General features: G+C 38.4%; 1 protein-coding gene across 2 annotated transcripts in view; it reads left to right on the top strand.

Annotated features, from left to right (window-relative positions):
- Window positions 1-12684, top strand: part of FAM214A (family with sequence similarity 214 member A) — a 48509-nt gene that overhangs the window by 15515 nt on the left and 20310 nt on the right. Inside the window, exon 1 of one of the 2 annotated variants that reach the window (XM_027883027.1) lies at window positions 7546-7606. The exons of the other annotated variant lie outside the window; for it this stretch is intronic. Coding sequence (XP_027738828.1) covers window positions 7561-7606 — 46 coding nt within the window. The 5' untranslated portion in view covers window positions 7546-7560. Of the gene's footprint in view, window positions 1-7545; window positions 7607-12684 lie in introns of those variants that run through there. 2 annotated transcript variants of the gene reach the window in all.

The following is a 12684-nucleotide window of genomic DNA, read 5'->3' as shown; positions in this document are numbered from 1 at the left end:
TTTGTCATTGTAAGCCTCCCACTTTCTTCTGAGGGTGTGATGAGTGAGGAGCAACAAGACTGGCCTGCTTTCCTAGGACTAGATTCCGAAAGAGCCAGTATATTGTTTTAGGTCATGCAGATTTAAATTAAGGTAGTGAAGTCAAGATAAGGTAAAATATTTTTAACTCCAGCATTTTAAGCTCAGAAATGTATAACCAAGTTTTTGTTTTCTAAGTGTATACAGCTAGTAGATAAATATATTTCAGATTACCTCAGAGGATAAAAGACAATATTTGCTTGATAGCAACACATAGTTGAGTGTGCTATTTATCCCTTGAAATAAAATTGCAAAACTGTTTTCTTTTGCAATGTCAAGCAGATGGGATAAAGAAGATTGAGAGATGCTGTGGAACTTGGGAAAATCATGTGTGGTGGAGTATGCTTAAATAGGAGGGATATAGTCTTTCTTGGAATTCAGCCACATCATCGACTGTCTGATGAAATTCTTTTCAAATTGATGTCTAACAATAAAGCTGCTGCTTCTGGAAGTTGGTGTCTGCCTAAGTGTATGCTTTTTCCTTGGTGAGAAAGGAGAATATTGGCCAAGTTGAAGTAATGGTGATCATCCTACCTGAAAGATAACTGAGCCCTCAGATGAATTTCCACATTAATTAGGAGATTTACAAAAGGGCTGAAGGTGGGAAGACTTAAATAGCAAGCACCAGTGCTAACAAGCAAGACTGTTGTTAAATAGTTAATAACAGATGGCTGAACTTCTGATGCAAATGATGAGACAGAACAAGAGAAGTTCTCTGCATCCTGACCCAGGGACTCCTCACTGCTGCCATGGTAACTAACACTTTTTTCTCTTCAGTTTTAGCAAAGTTTATGAAACTGAAGATAACTTGTTGGTTTTATGACTTTAAAATAAATGTTAAAAGGCAAAGCAAACCAGCTGGAGAAGGAGAAAAAGTAAACTAAGAGAAAGTGGATATGAATTCCTAGAGGCCTTGCGTATTTTAGTTCCTATAACTTCTTTCTAAAAGATGTTTGAAGTACTGTATACTTTAAAATGCCTGGCAGTTAAAACATTAGTTTAAATACAGAAGTTTATAGTCTGAGCAGATCCCTCTGAATGCCTTTCGTTTAACTTATTCATTTAACTTGAATAGCATTGCAAGGGAGAAAGGGAGACGGAGGTAGGAAGCTCAGTGCATTTGACCTGGGTATGGTACAGAGGGGTGAGGAAGAGCCTGTAGCTGGTGGATGTGACTTTTCATCTGACTTGCACGTGCAGCCAGGCTTTTGTCCTCCTTGTGAGAGCTGGGGAATGTCACTGCAGTACAGCAGAAGTCTGTAGCAGTGGCCACGGAGGGGCTTGAAGCTGCTGCTGGACAGGGTAGGACCTTCTCTGCACCTTTGGCTCAGCTGTTGAAGATTGGGTGACTGTTCTGGAGATATGTTGTTACAGCCCTGCTTTTCTGTCCCCTTTTTGCTGAGGTGCTTACCTTTGGCTTTGTGAGCAGGATGGTAGAAGGACCCCAAGTGCTCGCTTTCTTGTTTTTATAGCAAAGATATTCTACAAGTCCTGTACCTACTGTAGTTAAATTCAATCTAAAGTGTGAATATCTCTTTTTAGGGTAGGGTACCTGAAGGATTGTTGGTATAGACTAAACTTCATAGAACTGAAACTATGGGAGGGCAGGTTTTGATCTGGAAAGTCATGAACAAGACCTGTGTATGTTACTGAATACAGATCACTTCTCATAAAGCATAAACAGCCCTTTGTGAGTCTGTTTTATCAAAGCTGTTAAGAATTTGTAGTTTCCCCAGCTTTTGCTGTGTTTGTGAGGCACCTCTATGCTTGTGGTCTTGCACTACACCAGTGGCTTCTTTACAGAATTAAGGAAGTACTTCATGTAGATGTGCACCAATCCACTATATTCTCAAACTGTGTTTCCAGAGTGTATCATATTGCTTTATTAGATGGATCAAGGGCTTCTTCAGCCTCCAGGTGTGTAACTCAGTCATAATGACACTTAAAGAGAAGGGAAGCAAATTCCTGAAGATTATTATTTGTTATCTGTGATACAAATTAAGAGTCACACTTGAGTATCATGTTTTGCTGGGTATTATACAAGCATGGAACAAAAGGCTACCCTCACCTCAGACCTTATGCAAGTATCAAATGTAAAATCAATGGCTTCCAACAGAGGGCTGTGAGGAAACAAAGGGATAATACTGATGAGACAGATAAACTGTGCTCTCAGCATACAGACTGACAAGCCTTTATCACCATAACCCAGAAGCTGGAAAGCAGAGTCATTTTAATCAAGAGTGTTCTTCCCCACTGCAGGACAATACAGGGGGAGTAAGTACTGGTGATTAAAGTAATCAGAGGCCAGTTTACTGCAGTAATGAGTGGATGACAACAGGAATGGTGGTAAGCCGTGGAGAATCTTGAAAGCTTAAAAAAAAAAAAAAAAAAAGAGTAAAAGAGACAAAAAAGACAACAGGAAAACAGAGTTTCCTCTTAGACCAGACGTACCTTCCTTATGAGGCTGGATGGTGGTGAGGCACTAACTGGTTTGTATCTTTTTCACACTGGTTTTTCCATGAGATGAATTCCATGAGAAATCCTGCGGGTTCTGCTGGCACGTCCCAAGCAGGCAGATAAGGCACTGCCATCTGTTAGCCAAAGCCCGGGTGGCATTCACGTGGGCTGTGCCCGGCCCAGAGGTCCCCACTGGCAGGGCTTGTTTCCAGCTTCATCACAGCTTGGACTGTGAAGAATTTATCTCTGAGGAAAATCTTTGGATTTCAGACAGTGTTTTTCCATAGTCAAGAGGAAAACCAACTCATGCTGAAAGCAATTCTCTAAGTGCTATTTCCTAGGGATCTGGCCCAGCAGGAAGAGTGTAGTGAACCCAGTTTGCCTGTTTATCTGGGGATAAAGAGGGCAGGTTACTTGTTGCCTGGATTCCCATGCCAGATTCTGATCCTTTCAAGATCAACCACTAATTCAGATGGTAAGAATAAAATGTTCTGTGCTAAAAATTTCTCGTATGTTTTTTATTAGTCCTTGAAGATAAGTGATTGCAAAAAACCAGCTGTTTACAGTAATAGCCAATGTAGTCATATATTTCTAAATGGAAATTTTAATTTTTTTTGACTGTACTCTTCTGTCCTTACTGCTTTGTTATGTCTTAAGAAAAGATTGTCTTCCTCCAACAAAATGATGCACTGTTGTCACTTGATAGTAAAAAAATTTATTTTCTTTATTGATTTTTAGTAGAAAATCTCTATATAATGTTTTTGGTAATGAGAGGGTTGACAAAATAAGTGGGATTCTTATCATTCTTATGGATTCTGGAATGTTTGTGAGGGTCTTTTTTTTTTTTTTTTTTTTTTTTTTTTTTTTTTTTTTTTTTTTTTTTTTTTTTTTTTTTACCTAATGTTTAACTTGAGCATTCACAATAATTTATTAAATCTATTAAACCTGACAAGTGGGCAAATCCTTAATGTTGCCTGAACTATGCTAGTAGCTGATGTGTAGCAGATAGTGACTTTTTGGCATATCTGAGCTGAAGTCAGCTTGGAGCAATTTTCCCTGAAATAAAGTAATTCTGACATCCTCTGATTGAAGTTTCATTGAATATTTACTTTGGACATTATTACTTCTTCTGCTGGTCCAAGATTCAGCTTTCTTTTTCCACCCCTGATATGTACTTTTAATTAAAATATATGTATTTTCAAATTATCAAAGAGAAAGTAAAGTTAGGTTTTATTTATCTGTCTTTGCTTATGTGTGTTGTTTTTGTACAGATACAAAAGAGGCTGGGGGGGTCCTTGAGCTTTGGCTGGGTAAAACCTGTTGTTCTTCATACGCTGCTTGTGTACATTATTTTTAGTGCAGCGTTTTGTTTTTCCTAATAATTTATTGCCCTGTCTCTTGACTCACAGGTCACCTGATTGTAGAGCACGTGAACGTAGGGTTTGGATCCTTTACTGTTCTATGAACTGATAGTTTATCTTGAGGAGCAGGATGCTGCTGCTGCTGGTGAGATTGGGTTGGAGGTGATCGTGGAGGGGTGAGCCCTGTCCCCTCTGGTTCTCTGGAAAGTATGTTCTAAGAATACGCAGTACAGGGTGTTACAAAACACACGTGCAGCCAATAAACTTGGAGAGGAGGCCAGGGATGGTGGGTGACTCGAGGTCAGCGCTGTGCAGGGAGACTTTTGCCTGCTGGCCTCCCCGTGCCTGCCCTCGCTCCGTGCCAGCAGCAGCGCAGTCATCCATGAACTCACTTTTTCCTCTTGAAGGGAGAATTGTTTTGAACAGATACGTTATGAATACACATTATTATTCTTGCTCTTGTTAATTTTGGCACTTTGCACGAGTGTCTTGCATCTAGGATTGTCATAAACTTGTTTTGTTCCGTGAGGTGCCTGGTGGCTGCCTGTTTCTGGTAGCCTTCAAAGCTGCAAAGCAAGCCTGGCAGGATGGTTGAATGAAGGGGAGAAGGAAAGCAGACACTTGAATTTTGTAAGCAAGCAAGTATGCTGTTTGAAATTTCAGTGTTCAAGTGGACCCAGTTTTTAAAAATGTGCTTTCCAAGATACATGTATGAGTTTCATTATTCTGATTGTTTTGGGGTTTTTAAAATCTTAAAGTAAATCTGAACTGTAACTGTCACTCAGCTAGATCCTGTCAATTTTTCAAATTGTGTGAAAACAAAGAAGAACAAAACCTCCATGCAATACATTAGGGTATTCAGTACTTGCACAGATGAAATAGGTCTAGACATGTAAAATGACTATCTTGATGATTTAGATTGAACTAAAAGTTCATTAATGCCCAGGCAGTTGCAGATTTTTTATTCCTGGCCCATGAGGTCTTTTCAGCCCTGTGGAAAACTACACAGACTGTCATCTTCTATAGAATTTAAAAATAAAGCAAATTAACCTTCATTTATCTGGATCAGGGCCATTGGCTGACCTGAGTAACAGTGCTGACATTCATTCATAGCTTTGTAGTTTTTACAGGCTCCTCTAAGACAACAGAATATTTGAAATTGAGTGTGGTGTGTCCTTGAGGGAGAGGGGTTGTTTTTGGGTGGGTACAGGGCTTATTGCTGCACTGGTGAGTTGCTGATAGCACCTTTTTTGCACTCTTACCAAATTTGAATTGCAAGTAACAAAACCAAAACTTTTTTTAAAACGTACCATGTAGATGATCAAAATTCTTGCCCATGAAGAAATTACATACTAATCATGCGTGGGAGAGGCCTCAGTTGTTTGTCTGGGTTGTTTTTATAGTTTTTTAATAGTGTAGACTACTTTCACTGAAAATTGGATTCAGTTGTAGAATGTTGGGACTTTTTTTCCCAAAAACATTTAGACTTCTGCCCACCTCTATCCCACAGTCTTCTCTGGCTTACTGTTGTTTGGTTGGAGTTTCATGGTTTTGGTTGGTTGGTTGGTTTTATTTTTTTTGTGTGTGTGGTTTTTTTTCCTGTGATTTTTTTTTTTTGTAACCACAATAAAACTGAGAAATTGCAATATCTATTAAAAATAGATACTGATAGGTATCTTTGAGGAGATTTTCAACATACAAGAGCTTCCTCAGTAGATGGTTATCAAAAACCGTTGGGCACCTGACCATAGTGGGAAGATGAGAGTGTTTGACTACTGCTCTTGAAGGTTTTTGGAGTGTGTGGAAGGCTGAGCCTTTTGGTGCTTACAAAATGGCACTTGCCTTGACAACAATAGTGTGTTGAGGGCTGAGTGCTTAGTGAAAGGTTTCCATAAGGGGTGATCCTGTCAGTAAACATGGTACTTTTTTTTAGGGGGTTTCCTTGACTCCAGTGGTTATGGCATCCCTGCTGCTTCCACCCAAAAATGAGTCAGTGCTCTCACATAGCACTTTTCAAATTCTCTCTGGTTTGTTTTCCAAGAAGTCCATCTATGGTCTGAAGCAAAGAGCACATGATGAAACAGTTACTTTTCTTGCAGCAGTCTTATGGAAGAAGAATTCCAGTTTGTGCCTGGTGGTTGTAAACCAGAGTGGAACCTGTGCACACACAGCATAGCTGGCCTTTCCCAGCGAGTTTTTTGTGCTCCCACTGGAGTTTTGTCAGGCCCTTAATGACTCTTCCAAAATCATTTGCTGAAAATCCTTTTGACAGCTGAAGTCTACTTCACATTCCTCCTCAGAAGTGTTATTTTATCAGTATTAATTGAAAAATAAGCACAAGAACACTTGAAAGTATATTGTCAAAGTTTCTAAGCACAATAAATATTTAAGGTGAGAAGATAAAGCATGAAATACCCCAAATAGAAAAATTTTTGGTGTTAGTGCGGAAATTTTAGAAACCAGCATTTTTTGGCATGTATAACCCTACATTCCTATGAATGCTCTTCCCAAAGGTACTTGGGTCTATTGTGAAAATTATAAGCTTCAGAGGGATAAAATGAGTAACACTTGAGCAAAAATCTGGTCAGCAAAAGATGAAAACATGTTGTGTTTTAAGTAGAGGGCTGCTGTCATTAGCATTGAAATACCTACTGTAGATTTTTAAATAGGTCTGTGTTGTTTTCTAGTAACATCTGAAAGTAATTTATTATCACAAATTACTGCTTTCCATCTTTAAACCAGTCTTTGTATAAAATATTACAGAAGTCTGCAAATAGTTGAATCCTTATTAAGCTGGATTGTTAAACAAATTAAAGCGGAAACTTACGTCTGTCATCCTGAACTGTACTGTGTTTAGGGCCTCAAATAACATTTCTGGCACACACTTTTATTTCTGTATTATAAAAACGCTATCACAGCTGGAATTTAACGCAGAGCTGCCATCAACCTGTTTAATGGGAGGAATGCCTTGGCTTCCAAATAGAGTTATACTTCCTAACTCAGTGCTGCAACTGTCATATGCATGATATGCCTTCAGAAAGAGATGAGGTTTAGCTAAATACTTGTGCTTTTTCATTGTTAATTCATGTTTGGTTTCCTTTGAAAAGAAAGCAGCAGCTTTGGAGCCACTGCAGTATGATATTTACAGCAAACATAAAGTTTAGCGAGTTGATGAAAGCCTTCAGGCTCTGTCTTAGCCATGTAGTTGCTGCTAAGCTTGTTCTTGAGTTAATGAGTAGCCTCAGTGAAGATGGTCATCATTCTTGTCTCCCAAAGTTCCTTTGGCTGGGGAAACCTTTATGAAAGTCCTCGACATCAGTGAAGAAAGTATGGAAAAAACATAATCAAACATATGTATCTAGGAATTTCATGCTGGAAAATTTTAAATATAAAAGTTCTTAGTAGTTTTCCCAGAAAACACTTTAGGAAGAAATGTTCACATATTCTGTAAGCTCAGGTGTGCTGTGTTTTCTGTTCCAGGGTGGCACCCGGCTCCTTCAGCCCCCAAACCCAGCACGTTGGATGTGGTTTCACACTGTGGTGCCAGTGCCTGTGAAGTTGCCCTAGGGCTGAGCTCCATCTTGCCCTTGCTCCCTTCTGTGAACCAGGGTGGGATTTAAAACAGGAGCATTTCAGTAATTTGTTTTCAATATAATTCTGCGAAATGTATATCAGCATATTTATAAGGGTGGTAAATCATTGCATTGGTGGTGAGTGAAGGCTAAATATAAACCCTTTATTTCCTTCCAATTGCAGCTGAGTGTCTGTTCTATACTTAGAGCCACATAGTAATTTAAAAAGAGATGTTTTCTCTAATTATTTTCTTTTGGAAACTAAGAGAAATACCTGAAAAAATAGTTTTGAGTAGCAGAATTAGAAATCCCATTGCTTTGTTGGGATTTAATTTTGTTTGTTTGTTTGTTTGTTGTTTTTTGCTTCTTTTTTTCAGGTAGGTTTATCAAGTCATGCAGTTTGTTCAAACAGTCTAATTTAGGCGGAGGCATCAGCTCTGTAAGGGAAAATGTAAAAAGCTTTGAATGCAAATTACTTGGTCTGCTCCTGATAGGCATCTTTGTTTCATTATAGCAGAACTTCAGATTTTTTTTGTGTAGTCACATTTAACGTAATCACAATGTAGGAAACTAATATAAAGGAAAACAGAAAATTGGGTAAGGAAGGGCATTAGCTGAGCCAAGTCCTCTGTGCTTTCAGGGCCAATCCACTTATAGCACATTGGTACAAATACAACCTTTAGTTTAAGGATCAACAAAAAACAAGTGTTCTGTTCACCCAACAAAACATTTGTATTCTATATTTCTATTCTATTTAAATATTTCTATTCTATTTAAAATGCTAAAGATTGCAGCACTGATAGTCTTACAGCTTTATACCAACATTTCAGCACTTGTATGCCCATGTCAGGATAAAGTGGGACAGTTGTATTTTAGAATGTACACGTTCTCTTCTGACTTTTGGTGACCTGAGGTATGAAATAAGCCTCAAAGTTCATGTTTTCAGGTATTGCATTCCTTGTACTAAATGTTGAAATCATAATGATTGACCTACTTCACAATTTGTGATTCTTACATGCTCCTTTTCTTTGTCCATTTAGGAGAAAATAAAACCAGTTTCCCTGATCAAAATGCAAATATTGGATTTAGAATCTGGTTTAATGCCCACAAATCAAAAGAAGCACGTTAAACGGTTGTTGCTTAGGTAAAAATAGCAAGCTACAGTTGGAAGAAGAGAAGTGACTCAGTAAGCAGTATGGTGATGGCAAAATAGGATGTCAGCCAAAACGCAGGAAGCAAGATGGGAACACCCAGATCAGTTTAACAGTCTGCCTTTTACACTCTCAAGAGAGTGGTAGTTTCTGAGGTGACTGCAGGAAATTTAAGCTTTAAATGAATTTAACTGGATTTACTTACTAAGCTGTTTGAACTTGAATAAGTTTTAGTAAAATGTGAATTGTACTTTTATTTTTTTTCCCAGCCCATTTTTAAGACCAGTCTCTCTTTATTTACAGTAAAGCTGCCTCGAGATTAGCTCTGGGTGCTGTGAGAGGCGTCCAGCAGGAACGTGCGGTAGATAGGAAGTGATACACACGTACCAGGGGAGTTACTGCAGCACTGCACCCTGGAGTGCAGCTGATGGCACTGATTGATGTTTTATTGCTCTGGAACTCTGGAGTAACTTCATCAGCTGCCACGTAGCTGTCTTGATTTTTAAAACCCCCCCCTGACTTATAAAATGGTGTGCTTTGTTTTGTTTTTCTAGTTATACACTGGCATGATGGCACAAAAGCAGGTGAATTTTTTCCTGTTCTACAGAAAACTGTGTAGATCCAGCAACTTTTTATAGCTTATACTGTCATTTTCTTTGAATAGCAGGTATGCATCTGTTCTAATACAAATTCCTATGCTGCCATTTTCTACCTCCAACTGAAATGCTTCGATAATCAGGTAGTGGTTCCCTGAAAAAAGTAAGGAGACAGTAAGATGAAGTGCTCTGCTGCTCTCATGTTTTCACAATGATTGTCCCCTAGCTGGAAGATCTTGAGCCATAGGAATGTGAGACTGTTGTCAATGTGGGTTAAAAAAAAAAATCTGTATAGGTTTTTTCCAAAGTTAAGGTGAGTAACCAGTTCATTGCATTTGAATTCATTGCTTGAGTTTAAGTAGCTAATAGCTTGTTTCTTGAAACAAGTAGGCCATTTCATGACTTTAACTCTTGATAGCTTAAATTAAACCTAAACTGTTAATATTGCAAAGCTTTTGAAGCGTGTGACTTCAGATATAATTATGGGTTTGTAATATGCAGACACAACATGACTGCTCATTTAGAAAATCATGAATTTGGGGGATTCAAGGGCAACTTTCTTTTGAAGTGAAGCACAACATGGAATTAGTTAACCAAAGCATCCGTAGGTGTTTCTAATTCCAGAAGAGAAGCTGTTAGTCAAACGTTTACATTGTGTTTCATTTCCTCTACAGTAGTTTCTTGCATCCCTGCCTTACTCTTAAAATGTGGAACTACCTTTAACCTATTTCTTGGAATAGGGAGATACTGAAACTTGTTCAGAGTTGACTGTTTTGGGAGAAGAGCTTCTGCTGTAATTTTTTCAATGCAGAGCAGTGCCTTTGCTAGGTTGTGATGGGTTCTGGCTGCTGCCAGTGCAGCCCCTTTTTCTCCAGTGTACCTGATTGCCCTGCCATGGGACTCTCAGACTGAAGTGTCTCCTTATGGACTGCCTGTACTACAAGTACAGAAAATAAGATCCAAGTACTTAAGCCATGTGTTTAGTCTCTCAAAAAGGAAACAGAGAGCAGATGTAGACTACCATGCCACAGAGCCCACTGGACAGCCTGGGTAGAGCAGGAGCAGGGCTCGCATCAGCTGGGAATCCCAACAGCCTGCACCGTGCACTCCATATTTTGTTTTGCTTACTAGGTTTCAACTTTCTAAGAAGTGAAATAAAAATGTTATTACTTAAAATTGGTGGCCTTCAAAATTTATTATGGGTGCCTAAAATCTTTTAGAAAAGCTCTGGACTGTTACAGAACATATTCAAAGGAAATTATTAGTTGTTTCATGGACTCATGAAGAAATTAGCCCTCAACAGGGGAAGGTGAGGAGTAATAGATACTTCAAGTTGAACAAATTTGCTTTTGTTTGAAGAAAGGCAGTTTACAAAAATGACCTCTTTTTCTGAGGAGAGGATGAGCTTGATAGATAGTTGTGGTCAGCAGTGCAGTATGAAAGGTGCTGGGACAATAAAATAAGCATGGACTAAGAAAGACTGCAGTTGTATGACCTGTTTATGATGGGATGGTGGCACGGAACAGGGGAGGCTCTGCTGGGGCCAGTCAGTGCTTTGCTGTCCCCAGGCAGGACAAGGCAGCAGCTTCCAAATATGTCTTCTGGTGGTACCTGGAGCACAATGGGTTACATGATACCAAATGTCTTTGTTTCCTGCCTAAGCCTAGAGAATAGATTAAACGCTCTTCTAATACATGTATTTCAGGAAAACATTTTCTGTAATTACTACAGAAAATGCTGTAATAGGAAAGGGAAGGGAGTTGGCCTGCACTAGTGTGACCTAGTTGGGAAAAGAGTCAGCTGGGCATAACTGGATTAACTGAAGTTTTGGGAGAGTCCTTGGGTTACAGTTAAGTGGATTTGTGAATCCCTGCTACCACATAACTAACTTTAATTGATGTTTTAGGATGTGAGCCAATTTAATTTTTATTGGAGGGAAGGAATGGGAGTGAATTGTGCGTATTCTTTATTCCAGTGCTCACGTACCTGTGTGTAGTGGATGGGGGAGGACAGGCACTGAAGACTCTTTTTGACATCTCTGGTTAAATGGACTTTTCTGTTTGTCCAGAAGGTGTAGAAAATTAGTCTTTGTTGAGGTTGGGATGTGAAGAGGCAAAGGAAGACAAAATGATGTGCCTTCAGGTTTTAGTTCTTCAATGTTCTACACTTTGGTCTGTGAATATTAGCTTTGGTCTAAATGTAGAGTTTTGTCTTTTTTCCTTCTAGAGTACTCTGACATCTGCTGCTATCTCTTGTGGCCACTTGGTCAATAAATTTTAGTTTTAATGTATTGATTAAAGGGTTGTAGTGCCTTATTACTATAATTCCTATGTACTTATGACTAGTTACTGGATTTTTTTCTACTTTAAGGGGAATAAACCCTAGACACTGTTGGGATGCATATTTTATACTATGTACTTGTATGTTCCATTGCTAGAGATGAAGCAGAGTAACTCATATTTTATAATCAGGTTGTAGGATTGAGGTTATTCTATGCACAATATATGATGTGTCTTAGGGCTGATTCATACACAAAAACAAACAGTTACAGCACACACAGAGTAAGACTTTTTTAACTGAACACTGAGTTTGCTGTTTCTATAAATGTCTTTCCTCACTTGTCCTCAATTACATCAACTTGCATCATCTGTGTCTGTTGTATAGGAACAATTACCACACTACTCAATAGTCACAGGGTTTTTTATTTATGAAAACTCTTTGAAGTTGCTAAATGATGTAGAGATCTAGTGGAGTTGAAAAAAATTATGCCATGTCAACTTTATAGGAAAATATATTTCCTCAATAGCTATTGCTGTTTGTGCTTTTACTTTTTTTTTTTTTTTTTTTTTTTTTTTTTTTTTTTTTTTTTTTTTTTTTTTTTTTTTTTTTTTAAGTCCAGATCAGATAACTGGTGTGTTACATTTCTGACATAAAGTGCTGGCCCTGTCTTTATAATGCTGTTATGAAAACAGTAGCTTTTCCTAGTTCAGTACTTGCTGTTTATCACCCTTTAAAGTGATGCAGTTTTTATTTTGAAACAATGTGGTATTTTTGTAACTGCAGCCAATATAAATATATAAATGTCTCTCTAGTTGGGTCTTCTCTTCCATCCTTAAGGTAAGAAACTGGTTGCTTCTGGAATAATAGGTCTGATACAGGAACAGAGGCAGTATTTGCAAGTTGAACTTAGAAGCAAGTTTTGTCTGTTTCCATAAAGTAATATTGTGTATGCAATCTGAATCTGGAGCGATGATCACTTCAGATTTATGTTCCCTGCTTTGTTCACTAGATCCTGCTTATTTAGTATTCACTGGAACTTGCATTTGGACATACTTAAACTGCCTATGGCTTGTGGTACCAACTTGGGATATATATCTGTGAAAGCTCTGAGCACTTCAAGTATGCAGTATAAGCTTTGGTATCAGATGATTTTTAGTGCAAAAAAAGGGTTGGTTTTTTTACCTAAATC

Source organism: Empidonax traillii, unplaced genomic scaffold, assembly GCF_003031625.1.
Source record: "Empidonax traillii isolate 1590-97213 ecotype Southwest subspecies unplaced genomic scaffold, ASM303162v1 scaffold117:size1203958, whole genome shotgun sequence".
NCBI lineage: Eukaryota > Metazoa > Chordata > Aves > Passeriformes > Tyrannidae > Empidonax > Empidonax traillii.
Note: the sequence above shows the minus strand (reverse complement) of the source record. Positions and strands in the feature narration are given on the sequence as shown.